This window comes from Trichoderma breve, chromosome 3 (genome assembly GCF_028502605.1).
Source record: "Trichoderma breve strain T069 chromosome 3, whole genome shotgun sequence".
NCBI lineage: Eukaryota > Fungi > Ascomycota > Sordariomycetes > Hypocreales > Hypocreaceae > Trichoderma > Trichoderma breve.
This window is the reverse complement of record NC_079234.1, coordinates 5,360,579-5,388,094: the sequence shown is the minus strand read 5'-3', so window position 1 is coordinate 5,388,094 and position 27,516 is coordinate 5,360,579. Positions and strand designations below refer to the sequence as shown.

General features: G+C 49.7%; 8 protein-coding genes across 8 annotated transcripts; 2 read left to right on the top strand and 6 right to left on the bottom strand.

Annotated features, from left to right (window-relative positions):
* Positions 1 to 231: 231 nt before the first annotated feature.
* T069G_06033 (adenylate kinase domain-containing protein) lies at positions 232 to 1,224 on the bottom strand (the record flags this gene model as incomplete). Its single annotated transcript, XM_056173243.1, has 2 exons — positions 232 to 896; positions 984 to 1,224. 2 exons carry the CDS (start codon positions 1,222 to 1,224, stop codon positions 232 to 234), a joined length of 906 nt encoding a protein of 301 aa, XP_056030101.1.
* Positions 1,225 to 2,281: 1,057 nt separating this feature from the next.
* Positions 2,282 to 3,661, bottom strand: T069G_06032 (PCI domain-containing protein; the record flags this gene model as incomplete). The annotated part of the gene is made up of 2 exons (XM_056173242.1): positions 2,282 to 3,011; positions 3,093 to 3,661. 2 exons carry the CDS (start codon positions 3,659 to 3,661, stop codon positions 2,282 to 2,284), a joined length of 1,299 nt encoding a protein of 432 aa, XP_056030100.1.
* A 1,077-nt stretch (positions 3,662 to 4,738) lies between these two features.
* T069G_06031 (protein kinase domain-containing protein) lies at positions 4,739 to 7,062 on the bottom strand (the record flags this gene model as incomplete). The annotated part of the gene is made up of 5 exons (XM_056173241.1): positions 4,739 to 5,187; positions 5,262 to 5,631; positions 5,704 to 6,299; positions 6,373 to 6,934; positions 7,021 to 7,062. The coding sequence occupies 5 exons, from the start codon at positions 7,060 to 7,062 to the stop codon at positions 4,739 to 4,741; spliced, it is 2,019 nt and encodes a 672-aa protein (XP_056030099.1).
* Positions 7,063 to 8,841: 1,779 nt separating this feature from the next.
* Positions 8,842 to 12,448, bottom strand: T069G_06030 (putative GTPase activating protein for arf domain-containing protein; the record flags this gene model as incomplete). Its single annotated transcript, XM_056173240.1, has 6 exons — positions 8,842 to 10,162; positions 10,224 to 11,565; positions 11,624 to 11,690; positions 11,743 to 12,132; positions 12,193 to 12,326; positions 12,385 to 12,448. The coding sequence occupies 6 exons, from the start codon at positions 12,446 to 12,448 to the stop codon at positions 8,842 to 8,844; spliced, it is 3,318 nt and encodes a 1,105-aa protein (XP_056030098.1).
* Positions 12,449 to 14,382: 1,934 nt separating this feature from the next.
* On the top strand, positions 14,383 to 18,663 carry T069G_06029 (c2 domain-containing protein; the record flags this gene model as incomplete). The annotated part of the gene is made up of 4 exons (XM_056173239.1): positions 14,383 to 16,638; positions 16,726 to 16,986; positions 17,056 to 17,637; positions 17,698 to 18,663. 4 exons carry the CDS (start codon positions 14,383 to 14,385, stop codon positions 18,661 to 18,663), a joined length of 4,065 nt encoding a protein of 1,354 aa, XP_056030097.1.
* A 687-nt stretch (positions 18,664 to 19,350) lies between these two features.
* T069G_06028 (uncharacterized protein) lies at positions 19,351 to 21,711 on the bottom strand (the record flags this gene model as incomplete). Its single annotated transcript, XM_056173238.1, has 9 exons — positions 19,351 to 19,749; positions 19,804 to 20,023; positions 20,087 to 20,211; positions 20,265 to 20,367; positions 20,445 to 20,706; positions 20,759 to 20,825; positions 20,879 to 20,923; positions 20,980 to 21,568; positions 21,623 to 21,711. The coding sequence occupies 9 exons, from the start codon at positions 21,709 to 21,711 to the stop codon at positions 19,351 to 19,353; spliced, it is 1,899 nt and encodes a 632-aa protein (XP_056030096.1).
* A 388-nt stretch (positions 21,712 to 22,099) lies between these two features.
* On the top strand, positions 22,100 to 23,599 carry T069G_06027 (uncharacterized protein; the record flags this gene model as incomplete). Its single annotated transcript, XM_056173237.1, has 3 exons — positions 22,100 to 22,136; positions 22,225 to 23,004; positions 23,082 to 23,599. The coding sequence occupies 3 exons, from the start codon at positions 22,100 to 22,102 to the stop codon at positions 23,597 to 23,599; spliced, it is 1,335 nt and encodes a 444-aa protein (XP_056030095.1).
* Positions 23,600 to 24,156: 557 nt separating this feature from the next.
* T069G_06026 (uncharacterized protein) lies at positions 24,157 to 26,564 on the bottom strand (the record flags this gene model as incomplete). Its single annotated transcript, XM_056173236.1, has 9 exons — positions 24,157 to 24,657; positions 24,708 to 24,927; positions 24,991 to 25,097; positions 25,152 to 25,254; positions 25,318 to 25,561; positions 25,611 to 25,677; positions 25,733 to 25,777; positions 25,838 to 26,414; positions 26,464 to 26,564. 9 exons carry the CDS (start codon positions 26,562 to 26,564, stop codon positions 24,157 to 24,159), a joined length of 1,965 nt encoding a protein of 654 aa, XP_056030094.1.
* Positions 26,565 to 27,516: the final 952 nt, after the last annotated feature.

Genomic DNA, 27,516 nt, shown 5'->3' with positions numbered 1-27,516 from the left:
ATGCCGTCGATCGGCTGTAGTACAAGAATCCCAATCATTTTCTACCTTGCTCCCCTCCCATCCCACAGTCTATCATAAGATGTGCGCTGTCTTTAATCCCTCTCCCAACCCAAACAAAAAACACCAATTCTATAAATCCCATCGTCGCATCATCCCTGCAACCGCCCCTCCCCCTCCCCCTCCCCCTCATTCCACATCTTGTACCCCCTGGTCAAGAATTCTTGGCCCCTCTTAAGAAGAAGCCAGCTTCTCTGTAAGAAGCTTGTTCGTAGTCTTAAACACGTTCTCGGGAGTAGGCGTGGCATCAACCTTGATGACCTTGCCCTCGCCCTCGTAAAAGTTCACAACGGGCATGCTCGTCTCGACAAATGTGCGGAAACGCTTGCGAATGCTCTCGGCATTGTCGTCAGTCCGGCCGCTCGTCTTGCCACGCTCCAGCAGGCGCTCCTCCATCACCTTCTCGGGGCAGTCGAAGAACAGGACGAGCTTGGCGGGGCAGACGGCCTCCTCAAACTTGTGCGCCTGGTCCATCTTGCGGGGGAAGCCGTCGATGAGGAAGCGGCCCTTGGTGGTGCCCTTCTGGCGGAGGGCGTCGGTCATGGCGTTCTCGAGCAGCTTGATGGTCACTTCCATAGGGACGATGAGGCCGTCCTTGATGTAGTCCTTGATCAATTGGCCAAACTGGGAGCCGGGTCGGTTCTGCTCCTCGCGCAAGAGGTCGCCGGCGGAGAGATGGGTGAAGCCTTGCTCGGCAACAAGTCTGGCGCATTGCGTGCCCTTTCCGGCACCGGGGCCGCCGAGCACGAAGACAACAGTCACATCAGCGGGATCAAAGACGGGCGTGGTCTGGGAAAGCTGCGCAGCAGGCGCGGCAACTTCGGTCGCGGGAGGCATGTCTTCACGTAGCAATAAAGAAAAAGCAATTGTCAGCAACCAAGAAACAAAGGTCCGGATCCGTGGCTCATGGAACTACCATCACTCACTTTTGACACGAGTGTTTGCCAGTTGAATATATCCCGCCGTACCCAATCCAATAAGCGCAAGAAAAGGCCAGAACTTGATTTGCGATCCGCCGGTGCGAGGTTCTTGCGAGGAGTAAAAGCGCTGTTGACGGAAGACGCGAGACTTGTAAAGCGGTGACGAGCAGGAAGCTGCGCGTGTGGAGACGGATTTGCCTAAAGTGCGGTTGGCGAGGCGCAACGAGGTCGACATGGGGGAGGCCATTGGTTCGTTTTTGGGGTCCTTTGATCGTTGTGTCAGGTGTCCGATCCGTTAGGTAGGCACAGTAGTCCGGAGGGTTCGTCTTGGTGGGCTGATGCCAGCAGCTGTCGTGTTGTCCCAGAGGTTGAAGCGTGCAAAGTCCAGGTGATCAACTAAAAGTAAAAGGTTGTCTCAGTGGGAAACAAAGGTGAGCTGTAAAGAGAGAAAGAATGGAATGAAGAAAGGAGAAGTAGAAAAGCCAATTGACTTTTGAAAAGTAAAGATACCCTGTATATGTACCTTATTATAATGTCCAACAAGAAACAATTACAGAAGTCTATGCAATGAGCAGATTGGAGGCATGGCAAATTACCCCCCCCAAATGGCAGGACGCGACGTCACGTGATGCGTTCAGGGGGAAATGGGCATTTCATCAACTCCTGATTATTGATACATCTTCGTCTTATTTGTTTGCTGAGTTGAGCATAAATCTTGCTGTGTTCTATGTTGCATAGTAACTGCCTAGTATCATGAATCATTCTTAGTATTGCTAAAATACTGTTGTGAGAGTTCTTCACGGCTCTTTGTTAACCCGGCTCTCGCAAAACCTATCTTCTCTCTGGGTCTTGTTATAGTAAACTCAACTCCATATATAAATACAATATTGCTTCATATAACGACATTAATCCACTTTGACAAGGGGCAGATATTGCTGGGTATCTATCCGGCAGTAGAACAGTCTAGCCTACGTCAAACTCCAAAATCAACCTGATTCTTTTCATGTTTTAAGTATTTTTTTCTCTTTCGGAATTCTATTGTACCGATAGCTTTTTTTCCCCCTCCTAGGCTCGTAATACTAGGAAAGTCTAACAAAAACATCATATGCTAAACCGGCTACGCCATTCGCAATATCCTCCGGCTCGTGATATCGGATTCCCAGCGATGTACTATTAACACAAACGATCAAATATCTCCCTCCCATGCCAGAACCCCCCCAATCCTTTGATTTTTCTCTGTTGTAGCCCTCTCCTTTAAATTTCTGGCTGTCCTATCTTCGATTCAGTTCTGTTCCACCAACGCTTTAGTCGTCGTTATCTGTCCTCTCGCGCTGTGGCTGTCTTCGTCGTCCGCCCTCCTGGCCTCCGGTGCTGGCGTTGGCCAGCTTTCGCTCCAGCTCCTGGATCTCGCGCGCCTTGGCGGCCTTTGCGTTGGCCTGCTCCTGCTGCAAAACTCCGAGGACGTTCTGCAGGGTTGATCGCCAGTGGTCGACACGGGTGGCCAGCTCCTGGTACTGCTTCTGACCGAACACACGGTAGGTGACCTTGTGGACAAGGAACATCTGGCGCTGCTGTGACAGCTTGCCCTCTACGAGACCAGCTCGGATAACATCAATGGCCCATGTCTCAATCTCCTCCGAGGGAATCTGGAGCGCCTTGGTGATCTTGGCATACTCAACCTCGCGGCTGGGGGTAGCGGCAGCCAAGCTGGCAAAGGTAAGGAGCCTCATCTTGCGGTACAGCTTCTCGCCGTCCAGCTTCTGCTCCTCAACCCAGCCCTTGTGCTCGTCGTTGAAGTCGTTGTAGTCCTCAAGGTCCTGCTCGGCAAAGATATCGAGAAGCTGGGAGTAGACGGGGTGAGAGTCGCTGAGGGCCTGCACGCTGGGGATAGCGCGAAGGTCCTGGAAAAGGTAGTGGGTGTTGGAGGCAATGGCCATCTTGAGGGCGCGGAGAGACAGCTTCTGGGCATCTTCGGAGCCAACACCCTCGCCATCAAAGGTCCGGAGAGCCTTAAGGATGAACTCGTAGGCAGTGCTAAATAGGGACACCATCGTCAGCATACCGTGTTCCGCAATAGTGATTTGGGGCAACAATGTGGTTTTCTTCTTTTCTTACTTTTCTTCTCCAGACTCGAGGGCAACATCAGCCACGTCCTCGTAAATCTTCCTCTCCATGGCGGCATCGGTTCCCCATGACGCAATCCACTCCGGCAGCTTCTCCAGGTAAGTCCGCAGGCCATCAAACAAGCTGTGTGCCTTGAGGAACTTGAGGATCTCCATGAAGACTCGCGCGCGGACGGGGTCATTGGGCTCGAGGAGGTTGAAAATGGTGACGAGCGCATTCAGCGCTAGGCCGGCGCCGTGGACGGGCGAGCTGATGACAGGCTTGGAGAGGTTGGCGCAGAGGGTGGGCAGCAGCTTCTTGGGGTCGGAAGACTGCATGGCGAGGTGGATCATCAGGTTCGAGGCGGCAGTGAACTCCTTCTCGGGAACGGTGCTGAGGGCGCTCGAGGCCGCGACCAGCTTTGACAGAACCTCCTCCTTGGGAACCTCCTTGTCGCCGCTCAGGAGCTGCTTGGCATCCTCAGACTTGAGGTACTCAGCCATCTCCCGGGCAAGATCCTCGAACGATCCATCGACAAATAGCAGCTGGGGCTGCGGCCCGTTGATCGTGGCGCCCGGCATTTTGCCTCTTATTTTTTCTTCCTTCTTTCTCTGTCCAAACACCGGATACAACTGTCGGTTCGCTCGCGTGAGGTTCTCGTTTTCGTCTCGCGTCGTCCCGTCTCGGCTTGGTGATGGCCTTGGATCCTGCGATCAAATGAGGACGAGAGGGCGAGCGGGGGCGTGGACGTAGGCGTGGGCGTGGCACTGGACAACCGCAAAATGTGAAGTTGAGCGTCTTTGACAGGGTCGGCGCCTGAATAGCCCTGTGGTGGGGTCAGCCGTTTTTCTCCCTCCTTTCTCTGTGGTCAATCTCAATCCGACAATGCCCACCCCGCCGATTTTTCTGCCGCTCTCAAAGTGTGGGAGCTAAGCGAGGGCGGTGACGCTGCAGTAGTGGTGGCCATGTGATGTGTCACGTGCAATTTCATCTTGACAATGTGAAGGCAAGATGTGTATGAAACAGTGGACAAAATAAGCGGGACTGCAAATTGACAAGGAAGATGAATACATATCCTAGATGGGAAAGTAATTTTTGTTTGATCTCCATCCGTATCTCCTAAATCTATTTATATCTCCGCAATCTATTTAAATTGGATAGCATTTTCAAGTTACTTATATTCGCTGGATTGACGCACGTTTACGTTTGAAATGTATTATCCATCAGTAGTCGTATATGCAACGTCCCAGCCCAAAGGCCATATGATGCAAGATGCTGTTATTTGTTATCGCTATTATAGTTACTTGTTGCCCTAACACAAATCTTTTTTTCCTGGCTCACGAGGCCAGATAGGACCCTTCCCAAGGCCCAAAGGAGACAGCTGGTCTCCGTTAAAGCCCCCCAAACGTGTCATGCAGTCCGCATATATCCCAACGAACGAAAGACAAGCGTAACATTAAAGTAGAAAAAACAGCAATCGCAACAAAGGAAAAAGTGAAAAGGGAAAGAAAAAAGGGATCCGGACCAAATCTCCCATACCAAAGACCACACCGACTTGCCAATTCTATATGTACACACAAAGACTCCGATGATTGACTGAAACAATCAGCCAGAGCAGAGAAAGCTCGTTGTTGCCAACTAAAAGATCATCACTTCGTTTATTTGCCGTTTGGTTTACCTGCTGCCTTCTTTTTCGTAGCAATGTCACCGGCAGGATAGATGCTCCCGGTGTCATCGCCGAATAGCTGCTGGTCTCCCTTGCCGCCCATTTCCATGAACTCGTCAGGTGCTCGCTGGTGTGCCGGCCCGGCTTCATGTGGTGCATTTGCCGTACGGTGTTTGTTCTTAGAAAACACCTTGATAGGAGTTCCCTTGCTTCCGCCGTCTATCTCAGCAGCAATCGACACAGAGTTAAGTGTCGCCAGTAGGGTTCTCTCTCTAACAGGGGCTCGGCGGTTAACTTCCAGTCCCTCGATACCACCCACGAGCCCTCCGGTGCTGTCATTTACAGCTGGTGCACCGGCTGTGAGCCATGGGTGTTTCAGGCACTGGTCGATGGTGTAGCGACGTTCCGGATCCACGATTAGCATGCAATCGATCAAGTCAACTATGAGCAGTCCAGTTAGCATATGATGGGGAATCTTAAAGCAAATGTTATTATTTGAACAGCTGGAAACTTACGGGCTGGGTCACCGACTGAGTCCCAGTAAGGTGATGGATAGTCAAACCGGCCACTCTTAATTTGCTGAGAGAGTGTGAAAGGAAAGTCTCGTGAGAAGAGCTCATCAGAGAAAGGCGGGAAACCACAGAGGCAAATGTACAGCACAACGCCGAGAGACCAAATATCAACGGCTTTGGTGTACTTTCGATTCTTAGTATCGGCCAGAATTTCCGGGGCGACATAGCTGGGAGTTCCGCAAAGCGTCGTTGTGAATGATTCTTCTCCTATAATCTTTGCCAATCCGAAATCGGCCAGCTTCACATGCAAGTTTTGGTCCACAAGCAGGATATTCTCTGGCTTAATGTCTCGGTGTACAATATTGCGATCATGCTAGGAGAGGAAGGGCGTTAGAAACACGCTTTGATGGCGAGGAAGGCATATACAAAAGCATAGGAACCTTACCAGATATTTGATGCCTTGGAAGAGTTGTAGGAACAGTTTCCTCGACTCGTCTTCGCTGAGCTTCTGCTTCCTGACAATGTAGTTAAACAGCTCGCCTTCGGGAGCAAGCTCCAGGACCAAGTAAACGTGGTCGCGCTCAGTAAAGGTATCTTTGAGGCAAAGAACGTTAGGATGGCTGACGCCCATCAGAACACCAATCTCCTGCTGCAGGCCTTCGGTCTTAGACTTGTCCTCCTTGGCGCCGGGATGTTTGGTGAAGATCTTGACGGCATATCGCTTGCCGGTTGATTTCTCTACACACAGATAAACCTCTGCAAAGTGGCCCTTTCCGAGCTTTTCCATGAGCGTGTACTGTTGTGAAAACGCGCTCGTTTGCCGGCTCTGGGGATATCTGAAGACAAATCTTGCCTTGCCGTGAACGGCAATTTCATCTTGGTCCTCTAGTTCGCGACGCTGGTTGCGCCCGACGAGAGCCTCGTTGACGTACGTTCCATTGCTCGACACGTCTTCTACAACTGCTACGGTATCTGTCCCGACGTTTTCCGCGAAAATAAGGCAGTGTCGGTTGGAAACGACTCCTTCGCTAACAACCACGTCTACCAACTATTCGTTAGCATTGGCTGGTCTCCACATCAAAACTAGGCACCAGTCTCATCAGGTATATCTTACCACACTCGGGGTGACGTCCAATCAGATACCCTCCAGCTGCAACACCCTTTACTTTGGTCTTCTCATATGCCTCTTCTTCCTTCACGGCCGATGACTCGTTGTTGTCTTGCACTGCGCCGTCCGCGGCAGCTTCCACGGTATCAGGAAGGGGACATGAGACGCGTTTTTTGAGCACCAAAGGCTTGTCGCCATATTTAGGGTCCAAGGGGACTAGATAACCCCAAACACCTTCCTTGATCTCGTCCACAACATCGTCAGAGAAAGCCGGGTGCCGGTCGATGAACTGGCTGAGCGGCTGCGTGTCCTGCGGCGGAGACGACAGCGCCTGGCTCTGGCCCAAGCTATCGGGAGCCTTCCTGGGAGTGAGCTCGTCGGCCACGGCTACGGGAGGAGTCGCTGTGTGCTCCTTGGGAAGCTCTGTCGAGCCCTCGGTGGCATTGTTTGTGACGGGCGACGGCAGCTGATGCTCGCGCGACACGGGAGTCTTGTCCGGGTCGGCGTGGGCCAAGCGGTCGGACCTACGGGGCTTCTTGGAGTCTGTACCATCTTCCGGCAGCGAGCCCTGCGAGAGAGAGGTTAGCAACGATGCCAATGGATCACGAAGAGTTGCCGGTGCAGTGACGGGGCGTCGGCGGCCAGAGGACGTACGCGAGGCCGTTTCAATTGGCTCTTTTCGCTTCGGTGCGCCATGGTCCTCCGAAGCGCTGATCGGAGGCGCCGAATATTGGCTGTTGATAATCCTCAGGCGAGGGGGATTCACAGATGTTTGAAGACTGCTTGGTGGTTGGGCGATGCTTGTTCCTCGTATACCTAATATTACCGTGAATAATATGTCCAGGATGTGAGAAACTGGGCTGGGAGCCTAGAAGGGAAGCACTTTGTCACTGCACTTGGGACCCGCTACAGCACCTGGTGAGACACTGAGACACCCTCTGGTAGCGGTACCTGTCCGATGGGAAGTGGCACGGGAGATGAGAAGTAAGAGGTACTTTTGAGTCACAGCTCGATTACCGGGCGGTGCTAGGGCGTGCTAAGCAATTAAGGTATGGTGCTACCATTAAGGCAGCTTGGGGAGTTCCATGCAAGTAAGAGGTACCTGCCGTCCCTTGCGTCTGGTGCTCTCTCGGTGCGCGGACCAGCTGACTTATTACACTGTCATGGGAGGATTAAAAATTCATGGTGCTTAATGGAAATGGAAAGGCCTTTCTTTGGTAGGTCAGTCCGGTGGCTGCAAAGCTATCAGAACATCCCAGCTGTGGTTGAGATGACCATCTCATTCTTGTAGGCAGATTTTGTACCTCTCCAAGCTTGGGATGATATTAAGTTTCGTATTTCACATGGCTCAGCCATCTGCATGGCGTTTGACAGACAAACTAAAGTCTCGATCATATTTGTACACAGCTCCACGTATCTCGCACTCACATGCCGGCAAATGACTTGCTCGCCATTTAATTCCCTGCAACTTGCAAGGCTGCCTTCGAGGCATCAGTCCCCGCTCCCTTGCCAGATAGTCACCTGCCACAGCCACTTCCTTCATTTGAGAGATACACGAGGTCCCCATTTCCATGACCTTGTAAGTCCTTCTCAGCCTCAGTCACGATAACGATACCGGAGGGCGTATGGCCCCGTCATATCTAAACTGCTTGGATCACGCCTTTTTTCAGCGTGGACATCAAAGTGTCAGTGTCACGCCTCAAGTTGTGGCGAAATGAAGTCAGTAGACGCTTCAGCAGGACGCACCTACTTTTCCCAAGTTGCACAAGAATTTGCTACTAGAAAATCTCTGTATACTAGAAGAACCTCCGTCTCTGCCTATGACTTGTGGCCTCAGGTAGGTACACATGGGAGGACGGCCAAATCAGCATATTCACATGTGATGAGAGCCTGCGCGATTTGCAGTACATACGAATTAACTCTTGTCATCTCCATTATCAGATAGCCAAGATGCTGTTGCAGCATAAAGTATAGCTAACTTGTTTGCTATCTATCTCTGATACCCTCTTTTCCAGCCGTAACATTGGAGCTTTCTCCCCCATCTCATGTTTCCATTAATCATTAATCACTAGTTTTCCTACTACCCAGCACAATTATACCTTTCCAATATTACACTCCCGTGGCCCTCTAACCATATTTCTCCAGAAAAAACGCTTGGGCACCCATTATCGAGCCTTTTTCCATCGTAATCATATCGACTCGTGCAAGTCTTCATATAGCTTCTCTTTCCAGTCGTCAAGACACTGCTCCAAGAACGCCATGCCACCCCAAGTCACCGCATCACGTCGCATCACACCAGGCCGCCTCCCCTTGAAAAGAAAAGCCAGATAACAATAATAATGATGTCCATCATCAAAGCAAATGTACATGCGTAGAATCGATGCCACTAGCTCATCTGAAGCTGCGGAGCCAATGCGCCTCGTACATTTGATAGCATAGCGTGAATCCCGCCAATCGATCCCAGAATTTGGGCTCCTATTTTTCCGGGATGGGCGACCTTGCCAGCCTCCCCCCTGCACTCACTCGCTTCTGAAGGCGAACTTCCTTGTCTTTCAGAAGCCTATCAGCGGAGCTGCTGCCGCTGGTGGGTAACGAGGGCACCGTATCGTTGCCGCCAATGGTGAACCCTTTGCCCTTCTTCTGTTCGTAATATTGCTGCGCGTACCTTCCGAGCGGGAATGCCGGAAGAGATGCTGGGATTTCCGCGCCATTCTGAATCAGCAGTTCGGCTACGGGGAAAGGCACTGGCTTGTTCTCAGAGTCTGTTGAGCTTTGACCAGGAATGGGAGACGGTGAAGCTGGGTCTGCGGCCGCAAGCGCTAGCCACACAGCGTGCGTCCCTCGCATCCTATCCACAACATTTGGGTTTGCCCCCAGCGCCAAAGCGTAGAGTACTTGCTGGATCTCGTTCTTCTTAATAGCAGCCAACAAAGTCTCGTCCGCTGAAGCGTATCGTGAAAGAGTCGGCGAAATAGGATCGACAAATGCGCGCTCCACATATTTCGCAGTGATGTATCTTAAGCGTCGCTCGCGGTTTGCTTGCGCTCCTAGCTTTTGAGTCTGGTCAAGTTTAGCTTCCCAGACCATGTTGGACACTCGGTTACCGACGAGGAGGAGCATTTCGACAATATCGAGAGTAAAGGATTTGATGTCCAGAGTGAGGGAGCGTATCTTGCTGACGTGCGTTCCTAACGAACGATGGATGCCGCCGCATTCGATGCAAAGAATAATGCCCAAATTGATCGACACCCACTCAACCTTGATATCCGAGCCGCAGTCAGCACAGTAGCAGTTTCCTTGGTCATTGTCCCGCAGCATCTGCAATAGCCTGTCTGGATGTTCATCGTAGCTTGAGCTGGGCATCCGCACTGGACTGGGCCGTGCGCCAACCGTTGTTCTTCGGAACGGGACCCCGCTATTTGTGTTGGAGTGATGCGAGTGGTGGGAGCCATGGACGGATTGGATCTTGCCAGTGAGAACGGAGCCGATGTCCCTCTTAAGAGAAGAATCAGACCCCCTTGATGTTGCCTGCCGGTCCCGGTAAGATCGGCCCTCCACAGCGCTTTGCAGCGCATTGTTGATGGACAAAATCCAGCTGTTCATATCCTCCTCGGACGTTGCTTGATACACACGCTTAAAATTGGGCGTGATAACCTCGAAACAAAATCGCCGCTCGGCATTTCTGGCTTCGCGGACCGAAGCCATGCGGAGGTCAATTGGGTCCATGTGGAGATCCAACTTCTGCTTCCAATTACTGTATTCGGACAGTTTACCCTGATCTAGAACGATCCAAAATCTGTATGTTGTGTTAGTGTGCGTGCCAGAAATCAGTCGACCTAGAGAGGTGGGTTACATACTTGTGCCATCCCTGCTTGTTCAAGTTGCGAGGGTCAACGTGCCCGCCTGGCCGGTTCAATGCCCAGAGAAGACCTTCCTTTCTCTGTGATAAGTTCGATTGTAAGCTACTCTGGTCCTCGAGATCACGGATGCCTTTGAACTTTGAACTCTGGCTGGGGCTGCCGATAGCCGAGGCGCCGATATCCACAGGTGCGGGAATAGTCGCTGTTGTTTGCACAGCGCCGCTCGAGGTCGAAGGTTTGAGCTGAGAGCCTGTGCTTTCAGCTCTTCCAAGCTCCGTATCTGAGGTATGGGCTGTGCTGCTGTTAGAGTTTGCCACTATAGTTGCGGCGCTGCCGAGGCTGGCTTGTTCCGGTTCTGTGTACGTCTTGTTGCTCTTTTCTAGTTGACGCCGCTTCTCCTCACGCTCCCTTCGCTGGTATTGATATTCCTTGTCGGCCTCCTGGACCTCGTTTGCCAGAGCAACAAGCTGGGGGCGAAGATTTTCAATCTTTTGCGCTGTAGACAAGAATGAACCCGTCTGTGCATCAGCAAACTTTGTCAGATGTGACAACACCTCCTGGTCTTTGCGACCACCATGGAGATCCTGGACGAAACTTGAGTAGTCAAAGCGCTTTAGCTCGAAATTTCGCCGCTTGTTTTGATATTTAGAATCGCTTTCAGCAAGCTTCTTAGCCTTGACTGAGTCTTGACGCTGTCCAAGATATCGTGAAACATAGGCATAATAATCTTTGCTCTCTTCCTCGAAATCTCGCTTCTTATTTTCTGCTTGCTTAATATCGAATTGATATAATTTGGTAATGGGATCGATAATGATTTTCTGAAGATTCGCGGTATTTTGGCGTTCATAGGCCAGGATTTCTCGAGCAATCTTGTCAAAGTAGTGCTCCAACGCAGGCTGAACGGCGTTTGCATTCGTAGACGAGGCTTCGCGCAACGCATCCACAAAAGCGACAAATGCTTCGTTGGCTTCGGTCTGAGATGTATGAACTTGTTCTGCTCTCTTTAACACCTTTTTCATCTGCGCGCGCATGTTTCCGGTTTTTTGTTCAAGTGCTTTCAGTGTGGCGCGGAAAACAGGACCATCGTCGGCTACAGTAACGTCTTCGGCTGGCCTGGGAACGCATTGTACGTCTACCTTTGCAGATTCTTTAGTTTGCGGAATAGGGGGTAGGTTCATCTCTCCAGGGGTGAGCAAGGGGGAGAGCGGCTGCTCGTCAATATCCGCGGCGGCGAGGCGAGAGTCTACCGATTGAGCTGAAGCAATTCGGATCTTGGGTGGTGACGCCAAAAGGAACGGTGCCGAGGGGGAGCTGGGCTGAGTTGGTGTTGTGTATGAACCTGAAAAGAGGTTTGTCAGCAACAAGAAGACTTTGCAACTTTAACCGGCCGAGCATACTTGAAACCCAATATGAAAAAGCAGCGAGAGTATGCAATCGGTGAGCGCGTGAATCGTACTCGACAAACTTGAGACAGTTAGCTTCACAGTCCATGGGAAATAGGAAGTATGCGACGAACGCTGCAAGAGTTCCTCCAGCCACCGCCTTTGTCTTCCTGGCGACTAGGAGCTTTCCATTTCCACGTCCATTCGAAGGACACCGCGGCGCTCCCGCTTGTTGAATAATCTCCAACAAGAGCTACATTGTCATTTTTATGCAAATTGGGATTGGCGTGGAACTCTCGAGTGACTAGGTTCTCGACTTCCTTTGAGGTGGAAGCGTAGACAAAGGTGAGACCAGATATGTTGGTATCGGTCGACGCAGTTTGGCCGTCGGGATTTGGCGAGTTCGATAGCGCGGGCTGCGTCGTCTGGCGGATAACAAATGCGAAGGTAAATATAAGCTCATCATCGCCGCTTAGCTTGAGTAGGAAGTTGGGCGGTCCATTGCCGTTGGAAGACTCGGGGTCCTGATCCCGGGGATGTTAGCTTCAGGAGCGGGATAAACAAAGAGATTGCGCAGGGCTAACCTGGACAAATTCTATGGGGTTGCTGTCGCCCGGAGGTCGCGCGGCGCTCACTCTGCTGGCCGGGAATGCGTTGGGAGTGATGTGAATGGAAGTGCGCTTCCGCGGGTTCGTAACAACAATCGAGGTGATGCTCACTGCAGGCTTAGGTCAGTACGCCAAACTGTCGCAGATCCGGTCAGGGATGGCACGCACAGCGATTCTGGTCTCTGAGATATAGAGTCGACCCATCGTCGGGTCTGCTACTGACATTGCCCATGGCGACGAGAGCTCAGCGGAGGCCAGCAGCGGGAGCTGGGGAATGGCGATACTGAGAGGCGAGCGAGCTGGCAAAGGGAAGATGGCGCGGGGCTCGAGGCGGGAAGCGGATCGTCATCTGGAGGCCAGAAGCGATCAGACAGGCCGCAAGAAATGCTTGGATAAGTGATGACAGCAAATGTATGCGGTGGTTAAATGCTGCGAGACTGCGATCGATGCGATGCGGGAGAAGAGAAGAGAAGAGAAGAGCTCGGAGGGCGACAAAAGGCGAGCCGCACGCAGAAGTCGGGGAGGTGAATAATAAAGAGTTTGGATGCAGAAGTATACCGCGGCCACAGACGCGCCTATAATGGCTGAATGGGTATCAGGTGGAACTCTGCTGGGTTTGGCCACTGAAGGTGACCTGGAGCGCAGGGCTGTGGAGATGTGGCTTCAGCTACCAGGCACCGCTAAACGCCTTCAAGGAGGCGCCTGTTACAGATAAACATCCATCTGAGCTCCTCTTTGTTAGCGCTGGCTGGGTCAAGGTTCTTTGTTAAAACCGACTGAGCCACGAAAGGCTTGCGTTGGGCCTGGCTGGGATTTACGAGAACTGGATGCAATGGTTGAATGGCTAGGTATCGATAATGCGATCAAGCAGTTGAGCCGTTGCCGCCAAGAAAGTATCTAGGTGGTAGATCGTCTTACTCATTGCATTTCTTTTCCGCGTAAAAGGAACTCCAGGTGATCTTGGCCGCTGGCGGGTAAGTACATGCGGTACTCCGTAGATGGCAGAGGTACCCGTAGGCTAAAGAACTTCAATGCACAGTTTTTGATTACATGTAGTTTACTACATATTGAGTAATCCCTTTGTTCCTCTATTCAAGCTGAATCTTGCTTTGCTTCTAGTTACCTAAGGAATGATTGATGTCATTAAGCTTCTCCGCACTACTTCAAGGTACTAACTGACAGCATCATGGGTGCTAGACGAGACAAAGCAAGATGGTGGCGAGATCTATCTAGCCTCACACGTGCCATGGGAGCATGTGAATCCGACGCGCGTGCGTGATGCAAAAATATCTACAACACCGGCAATGACGGGGCTGATGGCATAGACATAGACTGCACTACTGTACTTACTCAAGGCAGAACCTATTCTTAGGTTAGGTGGAATCAATACTGCGTACAACTATCATGACTGTCATCTTCGTGGAGTTACAAATTAAAACACCCCCTCCAAAGCACAGCAAAGCGGGGTTTCCAAGGGCAACTTGTGCCAGTTGGTTCGTATCGTCCCCTTGAACCAATTGAAGGAGAACAATGTGACAACCCCGGAATTTCCATGTTAAAGCCTCTCGATAACTCTGCATGTACTCGTATCACAATCACAATGCATGTACACTTTCATTGAGACTCCAAGCCCCGACCAGACCAGCAAAGGCTCAGTAAATATCGCATAAGCCCGTGTCATTACCCGTGCTCAATGTCTCGTTATAGATCAGTGGCTGTGGGGTCGCACTCTGCTTCGTATCCCTTCGCACATCCAATGGACATCAATTGCGTCCGTCAAACGATTTAGCGCCCCTCTGCAACAAAAGCCCGGTTCCTGATTGCGCATCCCGTGGCGCATGCTTGGATGTCTTCCAGGGGGGTTCGCGCTTAAAAGAGCACCATCAGGAGATGACGTTCAGGCGCTGCTGTCTCCACAGGTCAGTTACACCACCAAACCTCCATCCATCCTAATTAGCAGTGGCCTCTCTTCCCAACACCACGTAGTCGATACGAATCTCTGCAACACCGTCCAGCCCTTTGTTGTCTTTCTCTTCCTTCAAGCGTCGCCCACTAGCCGCCTCGAGCCTCGGCTGCCTGCTCGACCCCCCCTTTTAGATTCAGTCCGGCTATGAGGCTTAGCATCCGCCGTGGGCTTGGGCATCATTCTGCCTGCTGAGCGTCGCCATGTCGTCAGCGTCGCACCGCCAGTCGTACCAGCCTCAACATGGGCACAGCAATAGCAGCAAAGACATGGGAAGATCGCGGCCTCAGTCTCAAGCGCAGCATCCTGTCGACCCCGACGAAGCTCGAAGCTTTGCGCTGCGCACCGCCTATCTGCACTACCTGTTGCAACCCAAAGCCAAACGAAAGCAATATGTCCCGGCTCCGAAGGTGCCCACTCGAACACACACCAGCGTGGGACAGCTCGTGCAAGACTTTGTGTCGGGAACCTCTACGAGCATCAAGCTACCTCATAACTTCGCTGCCGCTCTGCTCGACCGTGTGGGTGGCGTGTTGAGGGGCAGCGAGGCCCTGCCTGGTTACAGCGATGCTGCGGTCAAGAGAAGCTTTGCCGAGGCGTATACGGCCTTCTCCGAGAAGACATTTCGAAAGACAATCGAGAAGGAAAGGAAGTTTGAGCCCTTGGTCTTGATCTTCTACTCTGCAGCGACGAAAGCCGCCCAGAAAGGAAAGGCAGCTGACGATGAATCCGACTCCTGGAAGCTACTCCCAGACCGCCACCTGGCCATGTTTGTGAGGCTTGCCGCAAATGTCATGAAAGACCTTGGCCATGACCGAGATCGCCCCGAACTAATGACTAGGCTCAAAGATCTAGAGACCAAGCTTCTTCGAAACGACCAGGACCTGGTTAGCAACAGCACTGCTGGTACGGGTACCACAATCGAAGTGATTGTGCCCCTGAGCTACGAGGTCAAGGACATGCCCATGGTGCAGGTGGTTGCAAGCATTTTTGGAATGGGCCTCTCAGAGGTTCAGAAGGAACTCAACGCAAACCGTCAGGTATGGACAGAAGAGGCCGCTCTCAAAGATCTCAAATCATACCAGACTAGGCTAAATGCCAATCTACCTGGCACGCTGAGCAGTCATGATTTTGATGTTGAAGATGGCTTTACCGAGTGGAAAAAATCCGAGGCTACACATCTCTCACAGATGATGATGGATATCTTGACTGCCAAGCCAGAGTTGGCAAAAACCAAAACCGGTCCCATCGATAAATCGTTGCCGAGTCGACCGGGATCACTTTACGCAGATGATCAGGCATATGCTGATCTGAGCCGTGTGATATCTGACCCAGATTCCTCTTCCTTCGCCTTTGATCCATCCATCAGCCTAAGTTCCTTAGCGATTGGCGAATCAAGCAGTATCAGAACCGTAGATGAAACGATATATACGTTTACACCCCCTAACCCCAGGGCATTTTACAAATTCATTCTTCAGCAAGCAATGCTGTTTGATCAGATCCATGCCGATCCCAACATGGACTACCAGCCGCTGTCACACAAGTCCATGGACCTGATGAATGAACTTTGTGTACGGTGGCGCATCCCGCAGTTCTCGCGACTCGTCGTTCTCCTGGAAGCAGCCGCCAATCAATTCATTGAGAAAGAGATAGCCCCCGAAGACCTTGATGCTGTCTTTGACATGATCAAGTCTCCATCACAGGAGCTCAAGAAGCCACCCCATATACATCAATACAACGCACCCCTGACCGATTTTGACCCTAGCCGTTGGACGATGCATGATTTTGCCGCTTACCAGCACACTCTTCATATTCTTCACGATGCACTGTTGCAAGAACTTTACGACCTCCTGGAAGGATGCTACGAGGTTAAGCCACCAAACATTGGGCCTGTCATGTACCTTTTAGAGAATCATATTGGCCAAGACGCAACCTTTTCTCCCCGAGCCGAGGTGATGGAAGACTTCAGGAAGCTCCTGGCCGAGCGTCTGGCCCACAAAGCTACGGAAATATACCACGAAACTATGCAGAAACAGATACCAGAGCGAAAGGAAGAATGGGACTTTGCTCACGTTGTCAAACTTGGCAAGGCAGTGTCCAAGGTGTGCGACCGAATTCGAAAGCGATATAAAAAGACTGCTAGCATCATGGGGGTCGATCCGCTGAGCATTTTGGTCTATGAGGTGTTCCCGAAATTTGAACAAGATGCAAGCGCCATCATCCAAATCATTATGCAAGGGGCCAGCGAGGGGGGTGAGGAAATCGACATCCAGGACGGCTTTGAGCTTTACAAGGAGCTGAAGGATATCCGCGGAATTCACGAAGAGTTCCTTCCCAAAGAGCCTTTTGCCTTCAACATTGAAGACTTACTTGTCGACTTTGTGTGGCGCTGGCTACACTCGGCCGAGACTCGGATGACAGATTTTGTGGATGAAGCAATCAAGCAAGATCAGTTCCAAGTTAGGACAGAGAGTCCGGATCAGATCCCTGGAGACGCGCAACGGCATAGTGTGTCCATTATAGACATGTTTATGCTGTTCAACCAGACAGTAGATCAAGTTTTCAAGCTGGAATGGGCTAATGCAGAGCACCATGCCAGGTTCATGACCTCATTAGCAAAGAACTTTTCCACAGGTATTGGTCGATACTGCGAAACTGTTGACCAGCAGTTTGCAAAGGAAATGGATCGGCCCTCTGCCCAGGAGCTCGCAGCACAAACCCAAACTACCCAGGAGAAGTGGATGCAGTATGCCAAAGACGCATGGAACAACAAGGAAAAGGCTGAACCATTTCAGTTCTTCCCAGAGGTAAGCCTCAAATGATTTTATGCAATTACTCGTCCATTGATGGTTCAGGCTAACTTAAATTCCCCATAGTCTTTTGTTAAGCTCAACAACATCGAGTATGCCATGCAAGAGCTTGACAAATTAGAAAAGACAATGAATGTCGAGGCTTGTGCGGCTTTGCTAGAAAAGAAAGATGGACCTAAGAAGAAGACACGAAAGCCAAACAAGTATACGTTCACCATCAAGGTTGTAGAGGCTGAGGATCTCAAAGCCTGCGATCCGTCAGGCTATAGCGACCCGTACGCAGTCTTTGGTGATGAGTATCAGAAGCGACTTCACAAGACGCGTATCATTCACCGGAACCTAAACCCTCGCTGGGATGAATCCTTTGACATTACAGTCCAGGGACCCGTTAACGTCATTGCGACGATATGGGATTATGATACTTTTGGAGATCACGACTACGTCGGACGAACCTCTCTGAAGCTGGACCCCAACCACTTTGGAGACTATCTCCCCCGAGAGTTCTGGCTGGACCTGGACTCACAAGGCCGCCTGCTGATTAGAGTCAGTATGGAAGGAGAGCGTGATGACATTGTGTTCCACTTTGGAAAAGCTTTCCGCCACCTAAAGCGCACAGAAAGAGACATGGTTCGAAAAATTACGGATAAGGTATGTTGTGTTTCTATGTGTTATGTATACCAGGATTCTGGCCGGCTAATCCAACTTCAGCTCACCGTTCAAATTAACGAAACCCTGTCGCTGGAGACTCTTAGGAGCCTTATAGGGTCTGGAGGCGTAGGCGCATCGATTACGAGTCTGTGGAAGAAGCGAACGTCCACCAATACCCCTTCGACAGGGCCTACCCAGGCGCAGATTGAGAGCGCTCTCACCAATCTGTTTTCTTATTTTGATGACAACTTTGCCATTATGAAGATGACCCTAACAGACGCTACAATGATAGCTGTTATGACTCGTCTGTGGAAAGATGTCCTCATGACGATTGAGAATCTTCTCGTCCCACCATTGTCAGAAAAGCCGTCGACCCAAAAGCCTCTCTCGCGAAGAGAGCTCGACATTGTGTATCACTGGCTGGAAATGCTTTTCGTCTTCTTCAATGCCAAGGATGAGCACTCGGGCGAGCAACTCGGAGTTCCCGCCGAAGTACTCAAGTCGCCTAAGTGGCACGAACTGGCCTCGCTGAACTTTTTCTACTTTGAAGATACCAGCAATCTCATTCGGGAATCGGAGCGCATGGCTGCGGCCTCAGCACAGCGAGCTCAGCAAGCTTTGCAGCAGCAGAATCAGCCGCAGAGTCAGTCGAGTAATAGGCTGGCAGTGCCGTCAAGCTTGGGAGCATCTCTGGGCGGGGCCGGCTCGTTTGCAAGTATGGGCACCATCAGGCGTGGTAAGAGTATCATGATGAGCCGCAATCTGGGCACGATGCGTAAGGCCAAGGAGGCGAAGAGACGCGAGATGCAGGCAGATGCCAGTGACGATATGATCTTACGAATCCTGCGTATGCGTCCCGAAGCGGCAAACTATCTCAAGGAGAGACAGCGTCAGAAGGAACGACAGGCCGCGACGGCAGCTGCAGCGCTCATTGTTAGGAACAGCGTGAACCAAGGCTGGAATTCTGGACCGGCCTTTTCTGGCGCGCCGTTTGGGCGAAACAGCCTTTTGCCTAACAGGAGATGAGGTCGTGGTGGATGAAAACAACGAAAAGAAAAGGAGGGTGAGGGCAATGGAATATGTGCAGCGTATTTGAATGAATTAGCTGGGGAAGAGAAGTGTGGTTTACCCAAGGGGTTTTTGTGATGAACGCAGCTCCATCTTTGCTTCTGTACCTTGTCTTTAGTGATTTATTGACTGGCCCTGGCGGGAAGAGGCCTCATCAGATACCCTTATGAGTGTAGGTATATACCGAGGTCATAGATTGAGACGGTTTGATTTTACGACCATGTCGAGCATTTTGAGACGGGGGTGGCATTGCGAGCCTAGCAAGATAGTTAATTTAAGCGTGCTATGAGAGTGATCGTTCTCCAGTGTGATGTAGATGGCAATGTCAAGTGTTTTAGATGTAATACTAAGCAACTTCAAATTTTGTCTTGAGCTATCTTGTTTGTGTGTGATATTCCCCCCTGAAATCTCGGTGAACTGTCAAATATTGCGCTTTTTTCCTAACCACGCAAAAACCAAACCTGCAAATATATCTTGTAGGCAACCTCCCTTTTTTGTCAAAACCAGAACGCCTCCATCCATAACCATCTAAGCAAGCTCAATACGGGTATCAATAGTAGATTCTCCGTTGGAAAACGATTCTCTTCCCCAGAGTGTCAAGCATCCCCAGAGTGTCAAGCATCCCCAGAGTGTCAATCGTCTCCATCAATCGTCTTCAGAGTCTTCCTCCGATTTATAGTCTTCCCGTGATTGGTTCACAGTAGAACCACAGCCGGTATAGTCGATACCGAAGTTTTTTGACGCCATGACTTGGCCGTTGTAAATAATCTCAAAATCTAGAGTTACTCCGTTTGATATCATCTTGACATCAAAGCTAACCCGCCTAATGACTTTTCCTATACGATTGATCCAAGTAGGCAGGGTATAGAAATCAGGGACACTTGAACAGTACAATTCGCAGAGTTGCTTGACTGTCTCATCGCATCTCTTTGATGGAGTAGTTGCGGTTGAGTAGATGAATCTGATCGTAAGACTTTCGGTCGGTTCCGTAAGGTCATGACAAAATTGTTTAACGACTGGCTCATCAACAGAAATAATATCATCCTTGACAGTGTGTTAATTCTGATTGAACTTGGTCATGTTGGGGCGGTGACTCACAATGCGTAAAAACCAAGATGTTTGGCCCTTAGCTAGATTTTGCCGATGGACGTTACTCCATTGTTTATCCCGTGGATCATGCTTGTTCGCTTCCCATAGTATAGCATCATAAATCATGCCGTAACTCATCCTTGCTATTCTGGAGCTTACTGTGGCCGCGGTCGTATCCTCGGACTGCTCGAGCCCCTTTATTACAGCCCCACGACAGACTGCTGTCCAACTATATAGCCATGGAAAAAAAAATCAGTACTAGTTCCCAATCTAGATTCTTAATAGTACTTACGGTTCTGCGCCTAAGCCTTGTAGTATTTCGGTCTTCTCTTTTTGACCCTTCTTTCGGTTCAGTAGGTCTTGAAGCCGAGTGTAAAGAAACAGCTGCCTGCCAAATCCACCGACCAGGACGAGGAACTGGGTAAAATATCAGTGATGTAACTGGTAACAAATCAATACAAATGTCATACCTTGGGCTCCTTTTTGTACTTTATCTTGACAGTTGATGCTTGGATAGTTATCAAGGTCTCTATTTCAGCCACTATTGGCGTGAAGATCCCCTGGACATCTTTGCTGTTCGCCAACAAGTTAGTCGGCATCCACGAACTCCATTAATCTCAACCTTCAATCGCCCGCCTAGTAGTACTTACGCCTTAAACTTGATATCTGAGAAGCGGAATTGATCATGAGTTCTTTTCCTGTTCGACCCGCTGCTCGGCATCTGAACCAACCAGTGTTGATTAGTGTTGCGAAACTGAGGTTTGATGCCATTCTCCCAATCGTTATGTATAATGCGGTTCAACCCTCCACTTTCTTCAAGTACTTTGAAAGCATTTGGAGAGATTTTGTTGATTTTGTTTCGAAGGGCCGTTAGAAACAAGTCATCCAAGAAGGTAGCGCCGCAAAGCTTTCCTATACACAGTGTTAGCTGCTGTAGGTCGTCATGGGATGGGCGAGATTATACCGTCTCCCTTGACGCTTTCTTCGACTCGAATTGGATCAGTTTGGATGACGGTGTAAGTGATGACATCCTAAACTTGATGTAAGCTATGATAAGAGCCCAAGTGATTCCTTTGGAACTTACTACAGTACCTCCACCAGCGTCGCAAACAATAAAGTGGTCTCCAACCTTGGTCGAGTGGTTAGTTGGTGGAAACAAATTTGCTGCATCTGGAATGTTCTCACCTCCATATTCGGCCGGCTATTATACGTGCACATGTCGTTTATCGTGGCCAAAGCAGCTGCTTCTGGTTCCGTAATGAACTTCAAGACTGTATCGCCAGGAATTCGAGACTCCAGAATGCCGGCCTTCTTTATAGCCCGGACCATGCTAGCCTGAGCATAGCTTGGCCAGATAGCAGGAATGGTGACAACAACCTTGAACTTGGAAATGTCCACCAACTGTCCACCAACGGCTCTCCTAATGTTCGTGATGCTATGTGTCCATAGCTCCCGTAGATAGTCGCTGATAACATCTTCGACGTGTTTGTTCGAGTCCCTCAAAGACTTTTGAGCAGCTTGAATCTGTGCTGCATTGCGAAGATCTTTGGGAATGTCGCCCTCGTCCAAGAGACAAAGCTTGAACCACTCGAACTTGAATGAAGATGCTTTCTCCGGAACAGTGTAACCCCAAGAAATCTCGCCTTTATCGTCGTAATGGATGACGCTCGGGACCTTTTCTTTGTCACTACAGTAATTCTTGACGGCATCCCAGTTCGTTATTATATTGATGTGGCCGGGTCGGCTTGAGGTAGTCCAGGCCACGCCTGAATAGCTGCACAAAGTCAGTCATTTTCTTGTTCTCAATGTCAAGACACTATAGACTTACGTTGTACCAAAGTCTATGCCTATGACAATCGTGGGCTCTTGATTCTTTTCTCCATCAGTGGCCGCTTGGGTCTGATAGGACTGAGGCATGATTGCTGCCTGTGAGCCAGGGCTCTTGTGTGGTAGAAGTGCTTTCAGTAGATGAGGATGGGTGTTTGTGTGTGTGCTGTTGTGAGAGTTAAGAGAGAAGATATACACCTGGCAGACTTCCTGTCTTTTAATACCTGTGTGGTAGAGCCTGAGGCATCACTGCCACATCAGTGAATCAAACGGAGGTGATAAAATTCGCAACAGAACTCAGCAGCACCCTTCCTTCAACACGCTTCATTCAACACAAGAATTTGGTTCAAAAGACGAAGGCACCATACATAGGATGCCATTTCGGCCGGAATTCCTCGATCAAATTTCTTGCTTGAATACATCACGCCCAGGAGAGCCTCAGTCATCTTCCAGCCTCTCCAGCGCGCACCGATTAGCAATGCCACCGAATATGCCTACAACCGCCAACGAAAATGGTGAGAACTTCCATCTTTCACATCTATCTTTTGGTTGAACCTGCTTCTGTCCGTTTGTTGAATTGAAAATGACAAGCTGACACCTAAGAAGAGTGGGAAATGGCCGGCCACGATGCTTCACAGACCAAGATACAGGAGCAAAATGCATCTCAAAACTACCACTCCTGTGGCAATAACCAACAACTGGTGAGCTCAGGACAAGCTGCAGTTAGCCAGGGCCCGAATACACGTGCCAGAAAGCGGAATCGAGTAAAAGATGAGGAAGAGGACGAACTTGCGTCGGTCACGAAATATACCAAAACGCGCACATCTGCTACGCCAGGAGTGAAGAATTGGAAGGCATACACTCTGTGTCAGCTAGCCAAAAGTGATCCTGAATCTGTATGTGATCTGCTTGATGGTAACGAGGCTGAAATCGAAAGACAACGCGTCAAAATCAAGTCACTTGAAGCAGAAATCAAGCAAGAAAAGAAATCCCATGAAGAAAATCGTCGCATACTCGATAACAAGATCAAGGCACTCACTTGTCAGATGGGACAGCTTCTCGCTCAAAATGCGGAAGATTTTGGCACAAAGAAGGCATCGGATGACACCATCAAGGGCATGTGGTGGCAGTTATCTTACAAGATCAAGAATACCGTCAGTAACTATTTTACTGAGCGGCCTCAAGACGAGACGATCTCCGTCGGTGGTATTGAGTACCATATACCTGCGAAGCCCACACCTGCTGGCCGAATTCTTGCTGTACGGGACAGCCTCAAACGGCGTCAGATATGGGGTCATCTGTACTGCAACATCTTCGCGCCCCATAGTCGTTGCCACCTTGGATATATTGGTGGGTCAATGGCTCGCCGTATTGCGCATCTAAGTATGCCTTAGGAACCTACTTTCACTTCTTACCTCCTATCTTGAGGAGATAATCGGCTGACGCCTCTTCTGTAACAGATCCCTACAGACTCCCTAGTCCTCAGTATCTCCAAATGATCAGCAGATTAAAGTCAACTCTTGACCCGGACTTGGAACGAGAGGCAGATCCTGAAAGCAATATCAAACTGGTAGAGATGATTCAAGGCACAGTTGCTCACTTCAAAAATATCGTACCAGACAAGATGCTGAACGAATTTGAAGAGGATCTGAAGAGCATATTCTTGGATGCGTGGAAACTCTACACCACCATGATGACGTCCAAAGCCATCTTTGTCATAGAGTGGCACCAGAGTGACGATGGAATCAATAATTATCGTTACGACCCAGAGACTATGGAATTGTCTGTCGGCGTTGATCCCAGTGATAATACATCAGAACACACTTTCGCAGTGATCGAGTCGCCGGCCTTGTGGAAAATTGGAAATGGAGACGGCGAAAACTTCGACTCTGCCATGGTCATATGCAAACATTCTGTGTTTGAATGGGATGGCAAGAGTGAGCCCAGTAAACCTGCTTGGGAAGAATCATCATCGTAAGGACATTAGCTTAAGATGACTTTAGGACAGACACATGATTAACGAGCTTGGAACCAGAATGGCTTTTTCTTTTACCGCTGCTTGGCAGAGCGTTTTTCGTTGGTGGAACGGCCAATAATGGCACAAAGATAGCTATCTAAAAGTAAAAGGCTCAGGGAAGAATATATAGCAAACATAAATCGGCTCTTAAATTATTACTATCTGCATGCAGATCTAGATATGGCTTGTGATTATGAATGTGTCCGTGATTTCACAAATTAGCAGATACTGGCCCAGCCCCGATACTAAACGATTTAAGTTAGCGATCATCTTACTTGTGACTCCCATTCATAACGAAAGAGCTTTATTTCTGTCCCATTGCATCGTCTTTATCTTGTCCATATACTAGCTGGATTTTCTTCGTGGAGATGCTGCTCACGATGTACTCTTATGATAGAGTAGCATATGGCCAAATCAGGCCATTAACTTGTTCATACCAAAATTCTCTCAGCAAATTTTTGTTTAGATAAACGATCCCTTCTAGCAATTTCGTAACCGAGAACTTAGCTCTGTTCAACTCACATGCCTGGGATCCTGGATGCCATATGGTCGTCCCAGTTTAGATTTCCCCAGTTCGGTGCTTCAGGCCTTTCAGAATCAGGTGGAACATAGGTGCCACTGTCATCATCATCATCACTGTCTACAAAGAGGTGTTGTTCAACAGAGCGACGAGCCGCCACTCCGCTCTCACTATAGTCAACCGCAACGTTCTTCGACGCCACGATTTTCCCTTGATACGAAATCTCGAAATCTAGAGATACGCCATTCGATGTCATCTTGATGATGTAGTCGAGCCGTTTGACAAGCTGGCCTTTGGAATTTTTCCACGAAGGCAGATCATCATACTTGGGAATACTCGACCATCGGATATGGCAAAGTTCCTTGACCGTTTCGTCACATCTGACCGACGGGTTGATGGCGTTGGAGTAGATAAGACAAGTGGAAATGCTATCCACAGGCTCATTAAAATCCTGGTGGAACTGTTCTTCAACAGGTTTGCCCACTTTAATGGTATCGCCCTTGATAGACATTAGTATTTCCCATCATCAAGGTACATGTAGTGACTCACGATGCGTAGAAACCAGGAAGCTTGATCGGCAGCAATATAGACTTGTGTGACGGGGCACCATTCTTTGTCTCGTATATCATGCTCTTTTTCGCACCATGGTGTCACATTGTATATTGCGCCGTAACTCGCTCTCGCAATTCTCGAGCAGATTGCCGATTCTGCTGTGTTGCTGGACCCCTCGAGGCCACGAAGAGCTGCACCGCGGCAGACTGCCGTCCAACTATATCATCAACGAGAAAACAATCAGCCTTGATCAACGTTAGTTGTAGAAATATGTACTTACGGTCGTGCTCCAGAGCTTTGAAGAATCTCAACTTTGTCTTTTAAGCCTCGCTTCAGGCAGCTAAACAGGTGCTGGCATCGCCCAAAGCCACCAACCAGAATCACAAACTAACAGCTCAGATTAATATTTTATGTATGATGATAGCTCATTAAGTCTCATACCTTAGGTAGCTTCTTGTATCGTCTCTTGACTTCTTGGATTTGCGTTGTCACGAGCTCCACGATTTGACTCATTATGGGCCTGAATACATCAATAATTTCTTGGCTGTTTGCATAGTTAGTAACCTCCATTTTTTTCGGACTGCCATTCAATTCATGGTGTACCTACTTGGTGATGTTAATGTCTGGAGAACTGAACTGGTCGTGATCTCTCTTCCGTGACGAGAAGGGGATCTGAATAGTCCAATCGCGACCATCGTTGCAGAACTGAGGCTTTATGCCGTTTTCCCACTCGGCATTCATGAGGCGCGCTACACCATCTTCCCCGAGTCTTTCCCAAGAAGACAGAGGAATTTTGCTTTTGAGAAGAAGTCGGAAACGCTCGTCCACAAAAGTAGCACCGCATAGCTTTCCTGTATACGGCGTTAGTTGCATAGGCAAAGAAGAGGATGGGCGCCTTACCGTCTCCCTTAACACTCTCTTTGACTTTCATTGGATCTTTGCTGGTGACGGTATAGGTGATTATGTCCTGTAAATAGTATAAGCTATCTCGTAAGTCGAAAGTTCATTTGCGAATCACTAACCACAGTACCTCCGCCAGCATCACAAACAACAAAGTGGTCACCGGTCTAGGGATGACGGTTCATCAGCAACGCAAAGACAAGCTCAACATGATCGGATTCTCTTACTTTGATATCTGCCCTATCAGAAATATCTTGCAAGCTGGCTAGAGCTGCAGCCTCGGGCTCTGGGATGAACTGCAGAGTCGTGTCCGCAGTGCTTCGAAAGTTCATAATCCCAGCCTTTTCAATAGCTTCCTTCATCCTGTACAGAGCGTATGCAGGCCAAATGGCTGGGAGAGTAACGATAACCTTCAATGAAGAAAGATTCATCATGGAAGCCCCTTCGGCTCGCTCGACGCAGCCAAGGCTATGGTTCCATAGCTCTCGCAGATAATCACTGATGGCATCCACAGCATGGATGCCAAGCTTTTCCAAAGAAGCTCTCGCGGTTTGAAGATTCTGGGAACCTCGCAAGTACTCTGGTATATCCTCTCTTTCGAGAAGGCACAACTTGAACCATTTCAAGGAAGACTCGCCAATAGGAGCCGCATAGCCCCAGGCAGGTGTTTCATCTTTGTTCCTATACGAGATGGAAGTTGGAACCTTTTCCTTGTCGCTGTTGAAGTTGAAGCTAGTTTTCCAGCTCGTAATAATGTTGATTTGCTCTGGTCGAGTTGATCTAGCCCATGCCACGCCCGAAAAGCTACACATAGTCAGCAACCAGAGTCATCATGATGATCCGATCAACTTACGTGGTTCCAAAGTCTATGCCTATAATAACCGAAGGATCAGTCTCTGGAAGATGCCGTGTACCTCTTCCTGCACCTCTGCGGGTGCGCGTAGGCCGAGGCATGGTGGATGCTCATCAACTCGAGTATCGTCGTCTAGAGAGGAGATGCGATCCGCCTTCAGGCTATGATAGATGCGCAAATTCAAGATATCCACGGGTCGGGAAATTCAGAGATGTTTGGATCCCCTCTCCGCTTGGGAAGATGAAAGGTGAAGCAAAAGTAGAGCGGCAGTGAATTGAGGCGAAGTTTTAAAGTGAGGGAGTGGATGAACACTGACAATGCCAGCTGGCAGATATTTGGCAGAGCGAAAGCGGTGCACACATGATTCTGCACAGCACATTTAACTCGTCTTATTTCTTTCTCTCTCCACCTTTTTCAATCCCCTTTTCTTTTTCTCTCGTCTCTTCTTCATTCTTTTGAGATTTTGTTTTCGACGCAGTTCCAGGCCAACTCTTCTCCTCTGCTGATCGCGCGATGGAGCCGCCAACGATCATCAAAATTCCTGACGATGGAGGTGGTAATAAAATCCCCTGCTCCGTTTTTATCCCTTTCCAACTTGGATATATCAATGCAAAGGTCAGAGTCAAGCTAATCGTTTGGTAGATAATCTGGAATCCTCGCAAACGGAGAATGTAGCCCAGCCAGCCAAGACTCCATCTCGTCGACGCGGCGGAGACAAACGGCCTAACTACAAGGAACGTGGTAATGGCGACTCTGGAAGCGCATCAGATACTGAGGAAGCAAATGATGGATACATGGACTTCAAAGGAGATATTCCAGCAAAGAAGCCAAGCACCGCAAAAAAGGTGGCCTCCCGGGCGTTGCGTCCACAAGAGGCCAAGCAAGAGCCAACGAGCTCAGAACAACAAGCCTCAGATCGCCGCGTGGTTATAAAAACCGGAAAAAGAAGCCATGGCAATGACGAAAACGAGCCTACGAAGCCCGCAAAGCGTGGCCGAAAGCCCACAGCCAATACCGAGATTAAGAAATTTGAGAAGGACGCCTTCGCATTAG